This window comes from Haplochromis burtoni, unplaced genomic scaffold (assembly GCF_018398535.1).
Source record: "Haplochromis burtoni strain Fernald_Lab_line unplaced genomic scaffold, NCSU_Asbu1 Contig_395, whole genome shotgun sequence".
Taxonomy (NCBI): domain Eukaryota; kingdom Metazoa; phylum Chordata; class Actinopteri; order Cichliformes; family Cichlidae; genus Haplochromis; species Haplochromis burtoni.
In genome coordinates, this window is record NW_024582756.1 from 449,352 (window position 1) to 475,043 (window position 25,692).

At 39.4% G+C, this 25,692-nt stretch overlaps 1 protein-coding gene across 2 annotated transcripts in view; it reads left to right on the top strand.

Moving 5' to 3' along the window:
• The window catches only part of sept8a (septin 8a), a 40,219-nt gene extending 14,728 nt beyond the window's left edge, over positions 1 to 25,491 (top strand). The window contains exons 5-10 of one of the 2 annotated variants that reach the window (XM_005944240.3): positions 2,341 to 2,502; positions 6,010 to 6,106; positions 12,135 to 12,303; positions 12,467 to 12,599; positions 13,634 to 13,803; positions 22,217 to 25,491. In XM_005944240.3, coding sequence (XP_005944302.2) covers positions 2,341 to 2,502; positions 6,010 to 6,106; positions 12,135 to 12,303; positions 12,467 to 12,599; positions 13,634 to 13,803; positions 22,217 to 22,382 — 897 coding nt within the window. In that variant the 3' untranslated portion in view covers positions 22,383 to 25,491. Of the gene's footprint in view, positions 1 to 2,340; positions 2,503 to 6,009; positions 6,107 to 12,134; positions 12,304 to 12,466; positions 12,600 to 13,633; positions 13,804 to 16,442; positions 17,590 to 22,216 lie in introns of those variants that run through there. The other variant, XM_042212822.1, reaches the window with a different exon arrangement.
• The last annotated feature ends 201 nt before the right edge of the window (positions 25,492 to 25,692 follow it).

Genomic DNA, 25,692 nt, shown 5'->3' on the forward strand with positions numbered 1-25,692 from the left:
TGTGTGTAAATCTTAAGTTGTATCTGGAAATGAAACAGATAAATGAACAGATCTGTCCCCTCTGACAGAAAAACCAGGGAAAGAGACCAGAAACAGCTTTTCCCTCAGTCTGTGTATTTTTTTCTGTCTAACCCAGACAATGGTGTTTTTCTTGTTAACGAATCAGCCCTCCCCACACAAGGCCCGTAAAGTAAAATGTGGTTTTTAGTAAATGAAGGCAGGAAGAGAGATAGGAGTCTGAAAGGAGTGTCGTTTGTTTTAAATGAAGGTTTTAGGTCTTTTTGTTAACGGATGGGAAACATTTTACTTAACTTTATAAATTAAAGAATGTAAAAGAGTGAGTTTATTGAGGTTATTCGGCGAAAGGATTCATGCCTCCTGCTTAACTTTAAGAATACCTTTTTAATTTGTGATGTAATCCACTGTCACATGGCTGGGTTAGGTTCCAGTTTGCTGTTTTTGGTTATACCGTTTTTCCTGTTTGTGGCAGATGAGATGTTTTCCAAAGTAAAAATAGAGGGAGAGGCTTGAAGCAGCATTACTGAAAGGACACATTACATGCTTGGGTTCTAAAAGTAATAAGGAGTCTGCTTCCTGACTCCTGTAGTGCCGTTTTTTCACATGAGCTTTGAACAGTGTTGGCACAATCAGGTCAGGGCATTGTCCGCTCCTTACATATAGCACACAGTGGTACTGAAAATACTCTGTTTGGTTCAAGAGAAGCTGCTGCCTAAGTAGACTGTGCATGGGACAGGACACGTCATGCTGCCCACTTACCATGAGTCCTCCAGACCATGCCTACGCTGTTCTCACATCAGTGCTGTGTGACGTTATCCACAGTCAGTGGCAGCTTGCAGGTTTGAGATCTTTTAAACCCTTATCTAAGTCTGTGAGACATTTGTTGTGTTCCTGCTTTTATTGCCATCAGGTATTATTTAGGCTTCCAAGGCGTGCTTGAAAACATCTTGCTAAACATCTATTTTTATATTTGTAGATTTATTGCGACTTTCCCAGAATCTTCTTATCCAGCAGCGTCCATAAATCAGATAAAAAAAAAAAATCAGGAAATACTCCAGAGCGTCCCCAAGAGTCATCATGTGTTTATTTTTTCTTGAAAAAATAAACACATGATGATTCAAACTAATCTATTACGAGCGGCATGCAATAAGTAATTTATCATAGCAGTGTTATATCAATAAATAAATCCAGCCTTTAAAAAAGGTGAGTAATTGACTCCACAGCAGTGTTGTACATCAATTTCTTGTTCACCAAAGCCCAGAAATTACAGGAACTTCATTATGAAAACTGAGTTAAGCAGCTCATTATCCACATAATTATGTAACACAAACAATAATAATGGGATCCATTCATATTAGGTGTTTTTATATTGTTGTGTAAGCGTTTTCATTATTAAGGCTCAGACTGTATCAGCGTGGTCTCACCTGCACACTCAGAGATATTTCCCTGTATAACATTAAATGACAAAGTGCCAAAAATATTGGGCTGTTTTTTCAGGGATTATCTTTCCTGTGAACTGCTTTAATGTGGTCACAGCTGGCGCTCCTGGTCCCTCAGAACAAACATTAACTGTTTGGGAATGATCTTTGGTCAGCTGGGAAAACTCAGTTGTGGGAAGCGAGCAAATATAACACCGACATTAGTTAAATTAGTTTGTTATATTAGGGTTAAAACCTGATACTGGCCACCCCGCTGCAAATTAACGAGCCAACAAAGTATGATGAGATTCAAATTTGATTTTTAACAAGCTCTGACTCATACTCTAAGGCACGCTGTGGAATTGCTGTGTGGATCTGTGGGAGTCCTGCCATCTTCCCAGTTGGTGATCTGGGAAATGCAGCCGTACAGAGGAATGCAGACAAACTGTGCGTTTATTTCTTCACATCTGCTGCTGATTGTAGATGGAGCCGAGTTTGTTTTCATAATCACTGTTTGTTTTATTTATCAGTCGGGGTTCTGATTGGGCTTATTTGCTATTCAGTTAACTGTGCATGGTCTTATAGATGCGCTACACAGCTGTTTAAAACCTCAACATATTTAATGTAGCTTTAATTTTCTTTTAAGCAGTGTTTGCTCATGATGGTTAGATGGCAATTGCTGTAATCTGTCATGATCTGAAAACATTCAGGTGTTTCCTGTGCATCCTTTTGTTTTGTCATGTCAACGTTTAAACCAGGCTAAACCAAATGCTTCCATAATGTAACACAAAACGTCTTTGCATTATCATTTTTGGAAGACTCCACCACATTAGCAACAACAGTGCAGTGCACCACATATTTAATAACTATCTCACTTTTTTTTTTTTTGTCATTATTTCCGCAGGTCAACATAATTCCCATCATTGCCAAAGCGGACACAATCTCCAAGAGCGAGCTTCATAAATTCAAAATAAAGATAATGAGCGAGCTGGTGAGCAACGGCGTCCAGATATATCAGTTCCCAACAGATGACGAAACTGTCAGTGAGATCAATGCCTCCATGAATGTAAGTAATATTTTTGGCACAAAAACATTTAAAAAGTCAAAACATTCTTTGTTTTAATGACGGTAACATATGCTTTGACTAAAACACCATAAATAAAGAGTCAGTGTTTCAATGCAGATGAATTACAGTCTCACAATTTTGACTGTATGCTTTGTAAAATATTTATAATATTTGCGAACACTAGCTAACCGTGGGTATGTAGCTATATACAAGGATCATATGTTGTTGGACCCACTGATTGCACTGATTGGCACTTTTCTATTCTTCTTTTTAGTTCGTAACAAGAACTAAAAAGAAGTTCTGCACTAGTCTGCCTATGCAAGCATAACCATAACAGGCACTCTTGAGTGCACAAACCTGTGCCATGGGAGCTCACTCTCTGGGCCTTATTTACTTTTAAGGGAACAGTATTGTATTTTGTATATAAACTTAATGGAGGAGTAGGTAATTGGTAAAATGTATTGAATTATAAATAACTGGGTATGAATAACTTCAGCGTATTATATAACATTTTACTGAAGTATACTTCTATATAACCAGTCAGCTCATTTTCTTTCTCTTCATAAAGCTTTCTTTAAAGATATAACACATTTTGGGGTCAGCGTGAAAGAAAGGCAGATTTCGTGAGGTGAGAGGTCAAATGTTACATGATATTTGGATGCAAACTATTATGTGATATTTGGAATCCCCATATACAGTGGGATGCAAAAGTTTGGGCAACCTTGTTAATAGTCTTTATTTTCCTGTATAAATCGTTGGTTGTTACGGTAAAAAAAAAAAGTCAGTTAAATATATCACATAGGAGACACACACAGTGATATTTGAGAAGTGAAAAGAAGTTTATTGGATTTACAGAAAGTGTGCAATAATTGTTTAAACAAAATCAGACAGGTGCATAAATTTGGGCGCCACAAAAAAAGAAATGAAATCAATATTTAGTAGATCTGCCTTTTGCAGAAATTACAGCCTCTAAACGCTTCCTGTAGGTTCCAATGAGAGTCTGGATTGTGGTTGAAGGTATTTTGGACCATTCCTCTTTACAAAACATCTCTCGTTCATTCAGGTTTGATGGCTTCCGAGCACGGACAGCTCTCTTTAACTCACACCACAGATTTTCAATAATATTCAGGTCTGGGGACTGAGATGATCATTCCAGAACGCTGTACTTGTTCCTCTGCATGAATGCCTTAGTGGATTTTGAGCAGTGTTTCGGGTCACTGTCTTGTTGAAAGATCCAGCCCCGGTGCAGCTTCAGCTTTGTCTCTGATTCCTGGACATTGGTCTCCAGAATCTGCTGATACTGAGTGGAATCCATGTGTCCCTCAACTTTGACAAGATTCCCAGTCCCTGCACTGGCCACACAGCCCCACAGCATGATGGAACCACCACCATATTTTACTGTAGGTAGCAGGTGTTTTTCTTGGAATGCTGTGTTCTTTTTCCTCCATGCATAACGCCTTGTTATGCCCAAATAACTCAGTTTTTGTTTCATCAGTCCCCAGCACCTTATTCCAGAATGAAGTTGGCTTGTCCAAATGTGCTTTAGCATACCTCAAGCGGCTCTGTTTGTGCTGTGGGCAGAGAAAAGGCTTCCTCTGCATCACTCTCACATACAGAATCTCCTTGTGTGAAGTGCACCGAATGGTTGAACGATGCACAGTGACTCCATCTGCTGCAAGATGATGTTGTAGGTCTTTGGTGCTGGTCTGTGGGTTAACTCTGACTGTTCTCACCAGTGGTCTGTCCGAGATTTTTCTTGGTCTGCCACTTCGAGCCTTAACTTGAACTGAGCCTGTGGTCTTCCATTTTCTCAATATGTTCCTAACTGTGGAAACAGACAGCTTAAATCTCTGAGACAGCTTTCTGTATCCTTCCCCTAAACCATGATGGTGAACAATCTTTGTCTTCAGGTCATTTGAGAGTTGTTTTGAGACCCCCGTGTTGCTACTCTTCAGAGGAAAATAAAAGAGGAGGGAAAGTTACTATTGACCCCCTTAAATACTCTTTCTCATTATTGGATTCACCTGTGTGTGTAGGTCAGGGGTCACTGAGCCAATTTGAGTTCCAATAATTAGTTCTAAAGGTTTTGGAATCAATAAAATGACAGCAGTGCCCAAATTTATGCACCTGCCTGATTTTGTTTAAAAAATTATTGCACACTTTCTGTAAATCCAATAAACTTCATTTCACTTCTCAAATATCACTGTGTGTCTCCTATATGATATATTTAACTGACATTTTTTTTTATTGTAACAACCAACGATTTATACAGGAAAATAATGACCATTAACAAGGTTGCCCAAACTTTTGCATCCCACTGTATCAGTATCACTTGTCAATACAGACAAAGACAGTACATTTTAAGCGTAGTTTAAAAGATAAAAAGCATTTTATGAAAGTTTGACCTTAGTTGACCTTGAAGAAGAGGCCCAAAGTGACGTGATATTTAGATTCACCATATATCATTACCTATACAAAATAATACAAACAGTAGCAGTAAGAAACATAATTTTAAATAGCTCTGTCTAGCATTATTATCACTTTGACCTTCACAACTCCACTCTACAGTCCTACAAAGTTTGATCAGAATTCATGCAAGACTTTTATATGCAAGTGTGTTTGCAGACAGAAAGACAAAATTGAATGCACACACACGCAAGCGCTACCAAAAATGTAACCTCCTTGGTTTAGGTAAAAATTTTAAAAAGTGCATAAACTTTATGATATTACTCCAACTTAAGTTTCATCTTACAAGTAGGATTATAATTAAACGTATGCTACAGACCTTTGCTGAAGCATCAGGCACAAGTGCATTTTCATGATAATATCTGTCTATTTTTAGATCAGAATTTATTATGCCTCTCATGTATAATCATAATGTCTAAACACACACCCACGCATGTACAAAAATGGTGAACAAGACAGCATTTGGTTCTCCGAGGCACTGTCCTTGTACAGTATCCCAGTCTATTCATAGTTGGTTACATCAGCACCCACACTCGCCAGCTTGCTGGTTCCTCTGAGCTGTAACCAGCCAGCTGGTTTCAACTCGCCATCTAATTTTTGAGGTAGCGTGTCAGGCATGTTTCTGCGATGCCTCCTCACTGTTGGTCTTAATGAAGCATAGTAGCTCCGAGAGCAATAATAAAGCGTGTGTGTTTAATCACTTCAACAAAATAGGTCTCCCATCTGAGCCGCAGTTGGGAGACCCATTTTGTTTTAAAACGTGAAACCGATCACTGGTGCAGCTCATATGTAAACATGGTTACGCTTTGCACTGGTGTGGTTTGGTTGTGAAGGATAAGAGAGCAGACAAACACAGTGAAACAGCTTATCCGTCCTGTTCGTTTTAGTACAGTTTACACCACAGCCTACTGAAAATTGACTTGTTCTGTGAAGAATAAAAAAAATCTCCTTAGGGCAGTGTACCCTGGTCCCCTGCTTATTGCACCAGTAAGAACCTTTTTTGTAAAAAGCTTTTTGACACTAACCTGTTTTTCTGTGCAGGCCCATCTGCCATTTGCTGTAGTCGGGAGTGTGGAAGAAGTCAAAGTGGGGAACAAAGCAGTGAGGGCCAGACAGTACCCCTGGGGTGTCGTTCAAGGTGAGAAATGCTGACAAGAAATTTAACCACAATATGTTGTGTTTGTATTTTACAATCAAATAGCTGGTTTATTAACCCTTTATTGATCATGGGCCCACCGGCGGGCCCATTTTACAGGTAAATTTGAAGGGCCGGTCAATAAAGGGTTAACCCTTTATTGACCGGCCAGGATCATTTCTTGTTTGATTAATTTTTCAGGACTACTACAAAAAGAAAGTTTTTTTTTTTTTTGTAAAATACCACATATTATATATCCTCAGTTAGAGAAAATGGTTATACTCCATCAAGTACTAGTCACAACCGGCAATGTTTTTTTTTTACGGTCCATTGTCCAGTGTTGGTGAGCCTGTGCAGATTAATATCTGACAGGAGTGGCACCCTGTGTGCTCTTCTGCTGCTGTAGTCCATCTGCTTCAAGGTTTCAGGGTGTTCAGAGATGCTCTTCTGCATACCTTGGTTGTAGTGAATGATTATTAGTTTTGCCTTGCTATCAGTTCAAAGAAGTCTGGTCACTCCCCTCTGACTTCGGACATCAGCAAGGTCTTTTCTTCTAGAGCACTGCTAGTCATCAGATATTTCCTCTTTTTTGAACCATCAGTAGTTTCTGAATTACTCAGCACAACCACTCTGGCACCGAAAACCATGCCACATTCAAAGTTGCCTAAGTGACCTTTCTTCCCCTTTCTAATGCTCTTGTTTGAATTTCAGCAGGTCATCTTGACCTTGTCTCTTTACTTAAAAGTACTAAGTTGTAATTGGCTAATTAGGCATTTGCATTATTGAGCGTTTGAATAGGCGTACCTAATGTGTGACAGGTGACTGTTTGGGATATTGGCACAAACGCTGAACTGTTGTACAGTTGCTGTTACGCCGTTTTATAAGTTTGCTTGATTTTCTTGTTTTTGCTGTGCTGTGAATGTGGCTGAAATCGGTCATGTGGGATTTTTATCTTTTGTTTATTTTTATATATCTGAGGAAGTAGGTGACTCAGTGTCCGTGTGCCTGTGTTTGGGTGTTCATGTGGATGTTTTGCAATATTAAAAGTCATACCAGGCAGTAACTCTGTATTTGAGAAAGTAGAATGAGAAAAACAATAAAGCCAGTGGAAAGAAAAGTAACCTGCAGGAATGACTGAATTCTTATGTACAGTAAAAAATAATATAGGACTGACAAAGCTCTGAATCATATGATTCATTTTTAATAAAAATAAAAACTATTAGCTGGACTCACTATTTTTTTTTTGTTCTTGTTTTTTTATTTGTTTTTTGTTTGTTAAGGACGTTTTACTCAGTTAAGTATCCTTGGTGAAGGATGTTTCCTGCACGTGGCAGAATGGCGAGTGCATCCCATAGTTTTCCTGTTTATTTTTACCCGTTAATGCAGAATGCCCTCCACAGCTGACAGTGTCACTTTATGCGGAGTGACACTAAAATGAAGTATGGAGATCGTTTTGACAGTGTCTCTGTGCGCACGCAGACAGTTTATCGTTAACGATGTCTCGTCTTTAGCTTCATACATTGTGTTTGTAGGCGTGCAGAGCCTGGATGTATGCCTGGATATTGGCATGAATGCGTTGCCCGTGGAGACGTCGGGTTTCTTGGGAGTTTTTGTTTCCCACAGCTCATTCCTCTGTGTTTGTCAATGATGGCAAACAGTTTAATTTAATAATGACACACACACACACACACCCACACACACACACACACACACACACACACACACACACACACACACACACACACACACACAGATTTGCTGTGAGAATATTGCTGCTCATGTGGGAGTCATCCTCTCAGAGAACCTCGCTCACTCCCTTCCACTCTCCCTCCATCTCTCGCTTCCTTCCTTCCTTTTTCGTTTACTGCTCCCTCCCTCACCCATCCTCTCTTCCTCTCCTCTCTCCATTATCTAGTGGCCACTCATTCTCCAACCCTCAGAGGACACTGTGGTTATTTCTAAAGCCTGCTGCGTGTCTCCTGTGGGATGGATTCCTCTGGACTTATCGGTCACTGTGCTGCTCTAGTCCAGTCATCCGACAGACTGGTGCTTACTGCAAAAAAGTTTTGTCAGCCCTGCTGTAAGCTCATTTCTTTCCTGGTTGCTTTTCTTATTTATTTTTTTTACAAGTGTTCTTATATATTACACAACACACAATAATGTATTATAGTTGCAAGCAGGTATGTAGTATTTGTTTATTTTTCTATTTAGAAACAACTATAACTTGTGCAGTAGACTCTTGAAGCTTGTTGTTGTCTGCATGGTTATGTCTCATCAGTAAAGTCCATCAATGTCTGGCATCAAAAGTCTAAATTGATGGGATATAATACAGCAAAGCTGCTTCCATTTTGACTCAGCCCTGCTTTCACACTGATTGCTCATCATTCATACAACACACTTGTCACAGTATCTGAGCACAGAGGTCTCTGTGTTTTATAACATGCAGCTGACTGAAGGGAGGGTCTCAATCTGTGGAAACAGTTTGTAGATGCCAGATGTCATATAGATGGGTTATGGTAACCTCTTAAAGAGTCATGAGAAATTTCCATGAGCTTGAAGAAAGACAGACAAGGGCTGTCTGCTGACTAAAAGAGCTATTCAGGGGGTCTTTGTGTGTGTGTGTGTGTGTGTATTTAATCTTCCCCAAGATCTTATTGTGCTGTTATCTCTGAACTCCAGACATCTGTGACACGTAGCAGACCTTCTCTGCAGCTTTCTATGTGTTACTATTCACACAGATAGAAAACGACACAAAATTAAGAATATTTTTCTGGCATCAAATTACACATCCCTAATCACATAAACAGTAAATACTGAGAATGTGTAGATTTATGTAAGTTCAGAAACGTACATTTGTTCTTGATTTAAAAAAATGTATTATTCAGCATTAATCTACTCAGTAAAAGTATCACTAAAAGCTACTAAATAATCACATAGATCAAGTTTTTCGCAGACTTATTTTCTTCTGAGAATGTAATCCGTCCATCGATATTTCGTTGGTTTTAATATTTCAGCAGAAAGCAGAAATAAACAGTGACCCTGGATTTTTAAATTCAGAACTCCTCACCAAACACGCCTGAAGACTCGTCACCACCCAAACAGCCTCACTGTACAAGGGCATTATTTGAACACAATTTATTAATGTTCTCTTATACAAACAAGTAAAAAAAAAAAAGAAAGAAGAAGAGTCTAGACACGGCCCCAGAGGAAATGATCATGCACTGAAGTAATATGAGGTGAGATCACGTCTTTATACTGTAAAAGACAGCACCACTGGTTCCCACATCCCTGCATGAAGTACGGCATGTACTTTACAACATGACTCGCTTTTATTACCATTTAAATATCGTAATAGTATATACACATAGTATGTATATAAGCCCACAGCAAGACAGTGAGAGATTAGCAAATTGTGAATATTTCCATCTGTCCATCTTAAAATTCTTGAAGAAAGCATAAATGACCCAGATCATTGTACATGTGCCCAAATTGTTTTGTATTTAAATGGTTATAACCCATTACTGTACTGTAATAAAATTAAAGGGTTAGGGTTAATGTTCCATGCCAATATTTTCTTATCAGTGTGAAAAACTGTTGTCAATTTCAACAACTCTATATAGCCCACACTTGGCTATAAGGCTTTTTGTCAATATTTGCACAATAAGTCAGTGAGTTGACCTTGAAGACCTTGGTGGATGTAAGCCAGATTTTAATGGATTGTTAACATGACCCCCACTCTACACCTCTACTAAGTTTTATCAGAATTGTTTCAAAACAGTTTGAGCTATGGTGTTTACAGATAGAATGACACTATCAAAATCCTACCTACCTCCTTGGCGCAGGGAATAAATAAATATTTGGAAAGCAGTAAGGAATTCAAGGATTCAGCAGAGACTGAAGGATGTATATGATGAGGCAAAGCTTTCCCTAATCTGTAATATTTATCTTTGAAACTCCAAACATCTGGAAGCCTTTCCAAAGACTCACGGAGCAGTTAATCAACCCAGTACAAACCGATCATTCTAGATTTTTAATTGCATGAATGTTTACTTTTGATAACTTTATTTGGAGCCACATCTCTCTTGCTTGCTTCTGTATTTCTGTGCATGTGTCTGTGTACCAGCAGAGCCATGTGCTTCTGTATCTTGAGGGCTCAGTGCTGCAGGCAGTTGGAGAGTTGGCCTTCATTCAGTCCTCACGGGGGTGTGGTGGTAGTGGTGGTAGTGTGCAGAAGAGAGGCTATTAGATGCCAAATGAACAATAATTTTCTGTAGCCTGGATGCAGCCCCAGTAAACGGCTAGTTTCTTTTTTTTAACCCATGTTTTTTCCACTAATGATGTGCGGTTAGCCAGCAAATTTGAGCAAAAAATACACGAGTGACTGAGTCATGCAGCTGAATGACTGCTGATTTTTGAAATTAATTTTGGTTTCAAAAGAATTTGTTAGTTTATTTTGTGTTTTGTCCAAGTCTAATAAAGGAATGCCTTCTTTTTTCTTTTTAAAGTTACCCTTTGTTGTTTTGTTTAAATATTTATGTTGCATTGTTATATTTTAACGTCATCCTCTGCAGACTTTCACATCTGTGTCCACCTGGAAAAGCTAATTGCCATGCTAATTGTGCTTTTTGAATGCCACCACTGTTGTTTATTCATCCTTAGAGCTTCTGGTGGTATTTAAACATAATGCCTTTGTATTTTCTCACCACGGTGACCTTTCTTCACAAACCGGGTCTGAAGCAACCAAAGTAATCTTAAGGGGTTGCTGAGTTTTGCCAGTAGGTTGATGAACTTGACTTTCAACAAATTTTTTAATGAGTTATGCTTTTATTTATTTTTTTTAGTTTAGTCAAACGTTCTATTAAGATATCCTTGGGGTCTACTAATACTCCATTCATTGTTCTCCAAATCGTCTCCTGTTATTTAAAAGCAAAACAAAAAAAGCTTACTGAAGATGTTGTTCAAGTTAGTTTCCAATATAGACAAAAAGAGACCGAATGAACTCAGAAGGTATTAAAAGTTTTTATTTAATGTACTGAAGTCTTGCCTTGCATGTTTGATCTGAACAAATGATGTTGCACGCAAGTTAAACTCTTTTTGTTTTTATTTTATTTTAATAAGATTTCTCTCAGCAACAGCAGATATGTAGCAAGCATTCTCGCTAGCTATAGTTGAATGGAAGATCATCGTTTTGTGGTGGGAAACTGTCAGTATTAGCTAAAATACAAAACTCGCGTCAGAACTTCAGTAAATAATGGCAAATGGACTGCATTTATATAGCTGGTTTATAGTACTTCCTGATCTACAGTCCCCCAAAGTGCTTGTTTGACTTTTCTTTCTGCCTGTATTAGCTCTTTATGACTCACTTGTTTTATCTTAACTTTGAGATTGTTTTACTGTACAAAATGGTTCAGTCATCTTAGGTTTTCCTGCCATTACAGATCTTAGCTTTGGCCTCAAAATGAAACACATTTTATTATCAGAACAGTCCTTATTGTTTTGATGGGGTGAGGTGACCTGTGACTGAAGGCTTCAACAGAGTGGATGCCCAGGGCACCCATCATCCCCTCTCCCCTCCTCTGCTGTCAGTCTGTGAGGCAGGAAACACTTCCTGCCCTTTCGTCACCATGAAGGCATTTAAGTGTGAGACTCACTCAAACGTGAAACTAAAGTGAAAGTTCTCTCCAGTTGAACAAAGTGAGCACGAAAAGTGCAGAATATGAAGTCTGCTGGAAAAAAAAATTGCTTTGGTTTAATTGAATCACTCAGGATGGCGTATATGTACATGCCGAATTATCTGTTTCCTGTGGAGGCTTCACATTCCTGCTTTTAAGAGGAAGAGAGGCTGAGGGAGTGACAGATGGCATGTTAAAGTCATTTGAAAATGATGGCCAGGCACTGAATGAAGGCGTGAAGCAAGGACTGAAAACAACATTATTTGGACACCAGAAGAGTCTAATGTGGAGGGAATAACTAAAAGGGCCTCCTGAGTCTCTGCTGCTGTACTCATGGCGTTCTGTATTTGTCCTTTTAGTTGAGAACGAGAGCCACTGCGACTTTGTAAAGCTCAGAGAGATGCTGATCAGAGTCAACATGGAGGATCTGAGGGAGCAGACACATGCCCGCCATTATGAGCTGTACCGGCGCTGCAAGCTCGAGGAGATGGGTTTCAAAGATACAGATCCTGACAGCGAGCCATTCAGGTAGATGGTGGACACACCCAGTGCAACACAGACAATGCGTTTATTGAAAGGCTCACACAGTCAACCAACTGTCAACAGCAATGAAAGGAAACGATTATCTTTTGAAGACTGTGCCTAATCTTTCTTTGTTTCTGTTCTCTGTCCTGGCTTTACTGCTCTGCAGCCTTCAGGAGACGTATGAGGCTAAGAGGAAAGAGTTCTTGGGGGATCTGCAGCGCAAAGAGGAAGAAATGCGGCAAATGTTTGTCAACAAAGTAAAAGAGACGGAAGCAGAACTTAAAGACAAGGAGAGAGAGGTCAGTCTGGAAAAGCCGAGCTGTCGTTTATTTGATAGTCAATTGCACCTGACATGTCCACACATCAACTTCAGGTGCTTTTTTGTCAGAAGATCAGAAATATTGTGCACACAGTTTTGCATGGCATCTGTAAAACCTGTTGAGTTCAGCACATTTTAAGATATGACAAAGTGTCTGCACATGTGAATGACCGACTCTGTTTGTATTGGTTTATCCTAATCACTCATATCTGACACCACTGTGAGAAAGTACCAAGACCCTCATCACACGATTTCCCTACAGTGAGGCTCAAAGTTATGACTCAGTGTCAGTTTAGGAAGCTGTGACTACACAGAAAGAAATGCACAGATCAAACACTTTAAATTATTGTTTGTAACTTGACTGTATGTCTGATCTAAGAAAGTTTGTCTTGGCATTTTTAAATTTTGTGCAGTTTCTACAGTTTACCACCAACTTTCTCAGTGTTGGAAAGAGATGAGTTTTCAGCTGCCATCATAGTATTACGATTGAAATCTACAATAGTGCATTATTTCCTTGTTGTACTTGAGGAGTGCATAAAATGTTGCTAAGGGCTCCCAGTAACCATAAAAGCCACACTTTAGGTCTTTAACACCTGCATTTAATAGTTTCTATTTTGTTTGAGTGTCTACTTGTCAACTATACAGGGCCCTCAAAAACACTTTGAGCAGCTCCGCAGTGCATCCAGTGTTATACATACCAAAGTGTTGCACACTGCAATAGCAGATGATGGTGTGTTGTCGATCACAAGGGAAGCAGTGTATGACTAAACAGGGGGATGCCCTGTTTTTCACTGCACTTCATAATATGGTTATTTAACCTGCTCTTAGTAATATAACCATGCAAGACAAAATTATATACACTGAAAAAATATAGGAAAAGCCAATGTTCAGTTCAGTTTGAGTATAAAAATATTAGTCAGACAAACTCTTCCTAAACTGCCCTTTCTTCTAAAGTTTCGTCTCTCTTGTCCTCATCCCATTTGTCCGTCTCCACACTCGTCTTCTCCCCCTCAGTTGCACGAAAAGTTCGAGCAGCTGAAACGGATGCACCAGGAGGAGAAGAAGAAGGTGGAGGATAAGCGAGGATACCTGGAGGAGGAGATGAACGCCTTTAACAAGAGGAAGGCGGCAGCCGAGACACTGTCCTTATCTCAACCCGTCAAGAAAGACAAGGACAAGAAAAAGTAAGGCAGTCCCTCTAAGTCACTCAATCGTGTCATTCTTCTCTCAGTATCAGGAAGCTGCTTCTTTTTTAAACCCTACTCCTTTCTTTAAGTAATCCTCTTGCCTTTCACTGTGTGCCTTCAGAACCTGAAATGATTTCCCCGCTGCTCTTGTCTCTTCTTGTTTTGCTGAGTAACACTGATACACGAGGTTAGCATTCTGCTAATTCCCTTGGATTTATGGAGCCTTGAATAGAGCGTGTTTTGCTGCTTTAGACCTGTTGTCGACCTGTCTCCAATACACAAGCATTTCAACCATTATAAAGGCCTGGCATGCGTTAAGGAAACTTCCTCTCCTTTTTGTCCTGCCCAAGCTTAACATTTCCTGTGTTTTCACTCTTTCCTTTCGCCTCGCTCTAATTATTCAGGATACTCAGTCAGGAGGTAGTGAAAACCTCAGAAAGGGCAAAACTGATGTTTCAATAGGGGTGTGCTCATCGTTGTTAAATCTTCCACTTTATACCTGATGCTTTCTTTTTAAGTACGGTATTGCACTGACATGCATAGCGATCTATAGCTCACCCATCACAGCAGGGATCAAGGTGCTGCGGTTGTTTCAAAGCCCAGTCGGCATTGTTTTGAAATTCCTTCGTTTAAAGCTGCATTCTAGGAGCCTTCAGCTTGTTTTGTCTTTAGACCAACTTGTTCACATACTGTTGATAAGAGGCTGCTTTTTTCTGGTTTAGTCTTGGTCAAGTACAACTTGACTGTTGAAGCTATAAAATGAGTTTGATCTTAGACCAACATTTTTGCTCAACCTCCATAAAACTCATGTAGTAAAACAGAAGTTTACCTTGAAGTTTCTTGAAGCTGATAACGTTTTGAAATCCTTATTAGGAGCTACAAAATGCAAGTTCAGTACTTGGATTCAACTTTTATCTGCTCAGTTTTTCATGAAATGACCTGGTCACGATCAGTGTTGGTCAAGTTACTTGAAAAAAGTAACTTCTCCAAAAAAGTAATCCCGTTACTTTACTGATTACTTATTTTCAAAAGTAATTAATTACTTAGTTACTTAGTTACTTTTTAAAAACACGATTTACAACCTGAAGAGGTGATAAAGCGATAGATCTTTCAGCCCAATTCTACTTTTTCTGCATAATCCATCATACAAAATGTAATCAAATGGAAAAGTCTCTTTTTTTAACTTGTTTTATCAGTTTTAATCTTTTAACTTTATGCATCAAGCAAAAATTTAATTATATGCAACATTCTCTGAGTTGAATAAATTAGTTTAACATTTAAACCTATTTTTTACACATTCCAGCACACAAAATAAAATATTTTTTGTGTTTACACTCACTCTTTCAAATAGATGCAAGTAAAACACAGCAGAAAATAAATAAAGTCAAAGACTAGCGGTCCTGTTGCTCTATTTTCACCTGTAAAGCAGGAGTAGGGTAGGCGGAGGTTTACCCTGGTGCAGGTGTGCCGCGGTCAGTTGAAGAATCCGCGAGTTTCTCTGTGAGTTTCCCATTACGTCGTTGTGCACTCGGTGCTTGCTCAGAAGTTTAGGGGGTTTTTTCGCTGTAAAAAGAAGTTTTCTTCCCACGCACGATGGACGCTAATGTTTTTGTCACTTTTTATGGAATCAAACTCAAAGTAAGGTCAGTACTTCCACGCTTTAAACGCTGCACGCTCATACTCTCTCCCACAATCGATATATGCCACGAACGTCGCACTCGCTTACGTCACTGTCATGAGACATTCTCGCAAAAAATCACGGTTTTAGTAACGCAGCATTCCTACCGGAAAGTAACGGTAATCTAATTACCGATTTTGCAATAGTAATCCCTTACTTTACTCGTTACTTGAAAAAAGTAATCAGATTACAGTAACGCGTTACAAGTAACGCGTTACTGCCCATCTCTGGTCACGAACCTTCTACCTGCCAGTCACTTGTCCTGTGAATATGGGGCACATATATCAACAAATAGCAGCAATTCCTGCACATTCATTCAGGATTTTGAGTTAAAGCTGAAAGTCTGCACTGTTATCTCATATTGATGATTTCAAGGCCATTTCAGACAGTCAAACGTGTACAATGTTCAGGTTTCACTTTACTTCAGTCTGTCGTGTAGCTCCTTTTCAGTTCTTTATCTGTGTTTTGTTTTGTTGGCTGGCGGTCCCTTACACACTGTATCACAATCAGAGCTGGCTTTGAGTGAAGCTTGTGGCCGTCTGAGTGGTTAAAAAGCATCTCTGTGTGTATGCCAAGCTTTGGTCATAGGTGAACGGCAGTGAAGTCTTCATGGTCATTCCCACCAAGTTGACCAGGCATATGGCTCCATCTTGTGGCCGCTCACGTGCATTACTCTTGTTCCTGTTGCAGATCTTCCATTTTGTGCGTTTCCGAACATCATTTTTGGCCGTTTCACTCAGGACTGGTGTTCGAAGTAATCATCATACAGAGTGTAGTTTAAAAGGTTCACACCTCATTCACCAGCACACGCGCTACGATTTTATCTGAGCTTCCTAACTTCTTTGCTTCAGTGCTGCTTCTCTGATCCCTCTCTTTTATTTCACTTATTATTTCAGTAAAGTCGCTGTTTGTTCATTCATTCGATTTATTTTGTTTATTGTTTGTCGTTGTTTTTCAGTTAATTTTTGGGCGCTGTATACCCTTCCTCACGCGGCCATGGATTTGTCCTCCATCACCATAGCAGCGACAACATCTGTTTTTTGTTGGTTTGTTTGTTTTCGTTTGTTTGTTCCGACATTCCATCTTGATATTGTGCACACGGACCAAAGACACTGAGGATGATGATGATGATGATGATGGTGAAGCCACAGGGAAGAAAAGAGTGAAAGATGGTGAGAGATGATGAGCAAAAATATTCACGTTCCATCAGAGGCCATCTCATTTATTCAGGATCTTTGTTTGTTTGTTTTGCTTCCCCCCCCCCCCTTTGGACACTTTTTAAAATAAATATGTATGTATATGCGTTTTGTTTTGCTTAATTGTGATTTAAATATTATGTTGTTTTCTTTTTGTTTCTTCATTAACTATCCACACAAGAAATAAGAGCTTAAAACCATTCGAACCCTTGACTGTTTGGTACTACAACGTAACACCTGGGCAACATTTTTGAAACTCTTCAGCAAGTATTACAAAAATAATAAAAGAAGATATCAGTAAAGTTTTTTGTCTTTAGATACATGATCTTTCTGAAATATTGCCCAGATAAAATGTGTCGGTTAAACTTGGTTAAAGTTAAAGTCGGTTAAAGTTGTTTTTTTTTTTGTTTTTTTTTAAATAAATTAAGCCCAAATAATATACTTAAATAGCAATAACTTAGTACCTGTGTACTGCATATTGCATACACATAGGTGCTGACAACCTAAACCTAATAATCTTAAGTGTTTTTTTTAAAGAAATGTATGCAATATTCTGGTGCTGTTTCAGTTTAACTCATTAAATGTATGTGAATATTTTCTAGAGCTTACCAAGCTTAATATGCAAAATGTACTAGTTTTTAAATCTGATATTGTTATAAGAAGCACATATGATTGTGTACATTGTCCGTAAGTGATTTAACTTTATTGTAAACGGTGAGTTGATCGTCTCGATGTGACTGTTATGACAGTGGACGCAAACACAAAGCCAGTATATCGACGTAAACCCAGGATTCAGGAAACTATTCAGCTTGATGTAGACGCGTTTACACTCAGATGTAGAAGAGAGCAGCTGTATTTACTGTGTGTCTTTTGGAAATAAATGCAACCCCCCCACCCCACACCCTTCCACTCCTGACTTTGATGCGTCTCTGCCATGATTTGTTTGTCTATATTTACCCAGCGTGGAGCTGAAAGTGAAGCACAGGCAAGTGAAGACTCTCATTCCCTCAGGTGCGCATTAAGACAACACACAGAGGCTGACGGCCCCTCGCTGTAACCAAACAGCTGTCAGCTTGAGGCAGCGTTTCCTGTGTAGCGATCTCTAACTGAAGAACAAAGTGCTGTGTGCTCGGCACACAATCCTCCCTGCTTTCACCATCGCTGCTCACCTCTGTTGGGTGTGGCTGTGTGTTTTTTCAAAGGAGTGAGAGGTGGAAAGGTGTGTCCTCCCTTCACTTTGCATTTCAGCTTTTTCATCATTCCAGTATGAAAATATAAACTATGGTAACTGGGAACAGAGTGGCTTGAATTGACCCAATTCCTGTCCAGGACTATCTAAATGGAAGAAAAAAATGACAAACTATTAAAGTAAACTCACCCTACTAAACCCGTACGACCTGACGCCGGCCACATCCTACCCAGTTCCTTCCCCACTTCAGTTTAAGTTCTTTCATTGTTTAGAATTTCTCCAGATTTCTTTTCTGGACACTCCATCGGTAACTTCTTCGCCAAAGGGATCCCTGACCACCCGATTGATGTCATGCGTCATAAAAGGTGGATCTTCATCAACCTCAGTCATCAGTGCTGCTTTCTGTGAGCGTCTGCCTGGGCCACCAACTGGGCTCATAAAAGTGAGCGGGATCTTTGTTCACTCCGTCCACCATTCTCTTTCAATAAATAACATTTTCTAATTGAATGCAACCTAATTTACAGAGGTGCTTGCTCGTATTGAATATGACCAAAATATCAGATAGATGAGGTATATAGTATTTTTACTGGACAAAACAGTCACTTTGTGTGTTTTGTTTTGTTTTTTTCTATGCTAGACTGTGATGTCAGTGAAGGCAGAAATCCTAATATGGTCATGTCATGAATACAGATCTGGCTATGAGCCCAGGGGCATCCCCCTTTTTCCTGTTACCAGTGTTAACTAGCTGCTGTATGATATAACAGGTACAGGTATAAGTGCATTTCTTTTCTAAATTTATATAACATGTATATAAATGCTATATTTATTATCAATGAAAAACTACACAGACTATAATAATCTGTGAGATATTTTATTGGGTAATTGAGACTGTTTTCCATTTACTGTGAAGGATCTGCCAGCATTGGTATTATTCTGTCTACCACCTGCAGAGTTCACTGGACCTCATTCAGCCCTACAATATGTTCAGAGCTCTCTCTGTGCTGTAGTACACCAACACTGCCAACAAAGCTGCCTGCTAATCACCCTGAGAGCCTCCATGTACATACTTTGACTGAGACACAACATCAAAGCCAGTGACAGATAAGTGATAGCTGCTGAGATGCATGACGTATTTCAGGGGTTTGACTAGATAAGTTTTTTTTTAACCTACTTACGACTGATTGTGAGCTCAGATTTTGTGGATGGACAAACTACAAGCAAACTCCCTTGCGCACAGAGATTTCTCCAGATTCTCTAAATCCTTTGATAATATGTACTGTAGGCGATGAAATATTTGCAATTTTATGTTGAGGAACATTATTCCACAGTTTGTAGATGCAGTTATATTAGCTATAAAATGTTTCACCACCTATTTCTTTTTAGTGTCACTGACTTTTCCGATTTTTTGTTGACCCCCCCCCATCCCAACTACTTGATCCTCGTATGCAGTAATTGACAAAATCTCTAAATATCAAGCAAAAATTGAGTAAAAACCAAAAACATTCAAAATATCAGGAAATGAATTTTTATTTGTTGAAATCATAGCTTTATTTCTATGGTAGACAATAAGATATAGCTGCCTCAGTATCTGAAGGAATATGTGTTGCTTGGTTCAGATAGACTTGATGAATCAAAGCAGGCTTTACAAATGAGAAAATAACCTGTTCACATTAGAAGTCATGTTACCGAGACTGAAGACAATTTGAGCCACCTAAACAAAAATAAATATATAAAATCAAAGATCAGTCTCTCCAGCATTGGTAGAGCGGTGGAGGTAAAGTTCCTCAAGAGACGCTGCGTTCCCATCCATCAGCCTTCATCAGTTTACACATCAGAGGAAAGAATAATCCCATAGGTCAACCTCAGATTATCATACAGTACATAATTTAAAAAATATTGCTAATTTATCACTGATGCTGCATCAATCAGATAATCTCATGCCGTCAAAAATCACCATTGTTTTATTATTCTGCTCTAGTGTTGAATCAATCTCCCAAAGGTACTCAGATATGATATGTAACAGCTGCATAATTTAAACCAACTCAGGCTGCAACTTAATTTAATAAAAACATTTGCATAATTAAGTCATGAAATAAAGCTTTTAAGTAAAAATGTAACTTTTCTAAATAAAAGGGTAAATAAACATTTAACAAAATTGGAAAACTTTAGTAGAGTTAAGATTAAAATAATAAAGAGGTTAAAAATATATAATTATTTGTATAAAAAAGAAAAAAAGCTTTTTTTAATATCAAAGTGCTATGTGGCTCGGGAGGGAGGGCACCGTCAAACTTGGAAAAGAAGCAAATAAACAGGCCTTAAAAAAAACAAAACAAAAAAACAAAAAACCACAACCCCAAAACAAACACCCCCCCAAAAAATCTGGAGTTGATGTGAACCAAAAGAAGGTTGTAAAGTAAGGGGAAGAAGGCCTTTACAGGTAGAACAGTAACTTTGCACTAAAGAGAAACATTCAAATCTAATTTTGGTAACGCAAGTGATTCCCCACAGCTTCAGCTCAGCTGCCAAGAACAAGCCACAAGATCAGAATAAGACCCCCCAAAAAAATCCTGACACCTTCAGAGTCAATGAGGACAAGTGCAAAGAAGAAACTAAAATAATACTAAATTTTACATTAGCCAAATCTTTTAGGAAAAACAAAATCTTGAAATGTTATGGTTAGCGAGGAGCATCTGGGTCCCACAATGTCCTTGTAGACGAAAGGTGGACGGTGTGAATAAAATGTCCTAGTTGACAGCAGGGTGCAGTGGGGGGCACGACGAGATGTCCTCCTGCTCAAACGAATCATCGCGATTGCTCCCCTCTGCCCCGGGAGTCGCTTCCTCGTTATAGAGATTTCTGAATCCGTCGTAATACTCGTCCGAGTCCCCCTGCTGTCCATCGCCCCGGTCCCTCCCGGACTCTCGTAAGTGCCGCGTGGGGCTTTGGGCTCGCTCTTCCTCCTGGATCTGAGTGCTGTTGAAAATGTAGACTGCGTTGGTTGTCAGGGAGAACTCCAGGCTGTGCAGGTACTCGTCCACCACCTCTTTGCAATGGATGAACTCCGCACTGTCAACCTGGGAGATGGGAACAAGAAGAAGAAGCATGATAATGTGTGTGAGATGAACAAGAAAAAGAAGAGACAAGCATGATGTAAATGATGGCCTACAGACTATATTGTTGATTCTACTTTAGTCTATTATACTTCAGATGGTCCCACTGCCAAAGTAGGAAAGTCTTTCTTGTGACTTTGGTGTGTTAGTGTGCTTTTAAATGGAAATTGCAACAGAACACAAACAATGAAGACACATAGTGTTTAAACAACATTTTGTTAGTTACTTCCTGTACAGGCTTGTTGCCAGGGTTACTGCTAATAAGTTACTTTTCTAATTAAAGATTTGACATGGCAGCGAATAAGAGTTCAATCCAATACTCTAGGACAGCGGTCCCCAACCAACCCCCGGGCCTCGGACTGGTACCGGTCCGTGAGTCGTTTGGTATCGGGCCGCGAGAGTTGAGGCTTAGGTGTGAAATGTATGGTTTTCAGAGTTTTTAGCGTTATTCTGTTATCGTTTTTATCGTTAACTTTGTTTTCCTGGGTCTTTTCACTTGTGTTATGAATAAATCTTTTTTCGGTACCGGTACTAGTTTTATTTTGTTGTATTTATCCACGACACCTTAAAGGCCGGTCCGTGAAAATATTGTTGGGCATAAACCGGTCCGTGGCACAAAAAAGGTTGGGGACCGCTGCTCTAGGATTTAAAGCATCTCGAGGCTAAGCTTTTTGTGAATTGGTGGTATACAAATAGAAATACCTGACGTGCAACAGTTTCTACAATCAAATGTTTGTCATTATGGCTGTGTCCTATGGCCTCAGCTTTATTTCTTACGCATAGATATGAGAAGCTGAGAGCACAGTGGACATCAGTGACTGACATGACATTGATTCGATCAGGGAAAAAAACAAAACAAAAACAGGGTTGCAAAGCAGCTTGCAGATTTACAGCTATGGGCAAGCTTTTGGGATTTTTCCAGTTGGATTTTGAGAGACTGCTTTGCTACGACTCATGGAGTGCCTGGACTGAAAGTGCTAGATTTTCAACATATATTACATTTCTCTGCATGAGTTCAACAAACCGACCAATACTGTCCAAGTTTTTGCCCATGTTTTCCATTATCACGTTTGCGGTAAAATCTACTTGAGCTAAAAATCAACCACTAATTGCAGAATACATGAAACTGTTGGTTGGGCTGTAGTATGTGTTAATCCCTGAATATCTTGAGTTAAGATGTTTAACGTGACCAGAGAAAGTAGCAGGCGCTTTTTCTTACTTGTGCTTTCTTCAGCAGATCTGTTAACATGGAGAACCAGTCGGGTGTGAGTGCCTCCAGCTCCAAAGTGATGATGGCCAAAGCCAATGTGGAGCCCTTGAACTGCCAAAGCTGGTGGCAAGCCATACAGTGTTGCACCTGCCTGGTCCACAACGCCACCTGGAGGCCGGGAGGTCTCTTCTGATTCCCCAGCCCAACGGGGGGGACACCGGGGTCCGTTGCAGGGTACCAGCCGACACCGGATCCGAGACCGATGGACGGAATGAGGTGGGGGTGGCTGGAGACAAGCATGGCGTGGAACTAGGATGGACCAACGGGGTGGGGGGGAAAGAAAATAGAGACCAAAATGTTACCATAACGATGTCATTGTTATCTCATCGTCTGTCCACCCATTGCCCACTCCTAACCTGCTAGATTTATATCAAGTATACCAGTGCATTTAACTGCACATTGTTCATCCCTTTTACACAAATTTCTCACCAACAAAGACGTGATCAATCTGCCGATTGATCATCCACTCTTCAAAGGTGAGTGTAGAGGTCCAAACCTGAAGCTCTAGCAGTGCAGGTTTTGCTAATGAAGCCCGCCAAACCCCCCCTCCTCTTTGTCCGACTGCTTATTGTAATCTTGTTTGTATCGTATTGTACGTGCAGTGCTTTTCTGTGTTACCGTTTGTGGGAGGTAACTGACAAACCTGAGTTGGGGCTCAGTGGAAAAAGAAGGTGGTTTCAGTTTTTCCAAATAGCAACATAAACTAATTAATCTGCTTCACTAAAACCAGTGAGTACAGGCTGAATAAGCTGGCTCAGTCTTTTGGTTTAGATGAACATCCTGAGAATCAAAAAAAAAAAAAAGGAATGCATTCATCCAGCTTTTGTTTCAAACCCCGTCATTCATTTAGTCACATAGCGTTTGGGTCATCTGCTTTATTTCGTCTTTTACGCCGTAGCAAATATAAGCCATGGGATTTAAAGAAAGTGGGATGTTCCTGGAGCTGCAGATTCAGCGGTGTGGTGCTAAAGTCAATATAATTTCTTGAGTCCCCCCCTCACCACTACACTTCTTTCTGGAGTCCTTTTCAGGGTAATGTAGCAGTAAAGATTGTTTTTAGCATCACACAGCTGATAGTGCTTCTCCAGGAGTTTCACATGGATGTTGAACGACGAGAGGTAACACGAAGAAAACTCTGTAAATCCTCTTATTTATTCATATCAAAGTGTCATGGTGGAGCGTCTGTGACAAATTAATCGATAGAGTCTATTGTTAGCCGTTTTGTAGACAACGGTAGAATACAGTTTTATTTAGTGAAGGGAAACTTCTTCAGGGCCGGGGGAATGTAATTGTGACATACTTAAAAGTATAGTTAAAGTATTTATTTGAATAGTACAAAGAGAAAATGTCTTTATTTTATTATAGTTTTTATTAATACATCATGTCTTTATTTTAAAAGTCTTGGATTTTGTAATACCTGAAAAGTCGAGCGCTAGGACAATAATAGAGCCACAATAAGAACTGCACTCGGTAAACCTGTGACATAAATATCAGCCTGGAGGGGAAGTGCCATTTTTTTTTCCCTTGTAAGTTTAGTGGGGATTCAGCCTGAATGTGCCAAGCTGCTTTTTGAGGGGGGGACAGTTTATGGTTGGTGGCTTTAAGAAGCAGTCCTACACTGCTCTCAGAATCACAACGATGTTATTTATACATTTGTTGGGAATGTTGGTGGTCGTTGAGGTGTGGGTTGAGACAGAATCCATGAGAAGACAAAAATAAAAATATTTAACTTTTCTAAAAAGTCAGATGCATTTGAAAGTGTGCATCACGAGTCGTAGGTAAAACTCGTAAAGCATGTGGCTGAATTCAGTTTAACAATTTGGCAAGGCTGTATTCATAAAGCTTCCAGCTTCTGGCCTACAATCTGCTTTATTTCTATCACATGGATAAAGATTTTTCTTTAGAGCACCTTCACAGGCGAGACGTTTACCTCAGTCCCGTGAATTTTTGCTCTTTGACTTTCACTTAAAAGCATTATGAATACAGCCCGAGGCCCAACTGCACGAGGGGGTTCCAAATAATGTGTGTGTGTGTGTGTGTTTGTTGACAGTTCAGTGAGCGGTTACCTCCTCAGGCAATGACTTGGGAAGATTTAACAAGTAGTGCCACAGATCCAAGCCGTAAACACAACACGGAGCTTTTGAGCGGTTACCCCAGATATAATTTTAGAGATCCTTGATCTTTATACCCTCCTGGCCGCTCATCTTTTAGGTCTCCACAGCGAGGCTGCAGGGTTAGTCAGAAGTGCCTTGGCCTGATATGCAACGTATGTTACTTTGCTTGCAGCTTGCACATGCAGCCTTCTGTGTTAGAGAAGCCTCATAACGCTTTACTTATTGCTTAAAAATCACAAAAACTTGATTTTGTCCACTATGGAGATCTGCAAGTCAAATCTTTAGATCACAAAGTGGCACTAAAGCTTTATTTTAATGTCAAGTTTAATTCTTTCATCTGTTTACTCTGCAATGGACAAATTTAATAGTCTATGAATCACTAAATGTCATCTTTGCCAATGAATTAGAAGGAAAGTGAGAAAAAAAAGAAGTCTGGATTAAATCTTTGGAGGATTTATTTAAAATCTGCATTTAAGAACCTGAAAAACAAATATTTGGAATTTTTGCTCATTAAAAATAAAGAAATCAAATCAGATTTCTAAAACAGTGGCATGAAGAAAAACACAATCCAGCTTTCCAGATATGCTTTTAGTGAAATCCAGGATTTCTTTATCAACTGAATGGAGTTTGTTATATTAATATATATAACTGTAGCCACATTGAGTCATATCAAATAAATGCACAATCACTACAAGGACCAATTCTTTTCTTTAGGGGGAGGTGAAGGTGTGAGGGTTTGTGAATGCCATCTTGAAGCAAACATGATGCAAGCATGACAGTTTTATGTGCGCTTTTGTACCACGTGTGTTTTTATGCAAGACCAGGAGCTGAATTCATGAAGCATTTTGAGTTCAGGTCCAGATTACAAAAAAGAAAGAAAAAAAAAAAAAAAAATTCTGTCTGCTTGTCAATCTGCTGAATTCTCTCTTACTATGTGAACGAAGTCGATGGGTGTTGCGGTGTACAAGTCCCAGTGCAGCTTGTCTAGAATGATCCTCTCCATGCGAAGAATCTCCGCTGTTGAAAAGTTGCATCCACTCTGCACAACCAGGCCTTTAACAGAGCCTATAACCTGTTAAACACACACAGACAAAAAGGGAAATTAATAAACAATGTTTTGAAAATGCACTGAAGTCGGAGGTGTTTATTTTTTTTATTTATTTCTATTTTTAAAAATCATTATTAGTGATCATGTGCAACAAACTTGTGATTTTGTCGCCTTTGCCTTGAAACGGCAATAAGTCGGAGTCAGTCTGCAATCAGTTTGCAACTGGTTGGCAACTACATGCAGTTTGTAATAACATTGCAATTAACTGATAAATCGGTGAA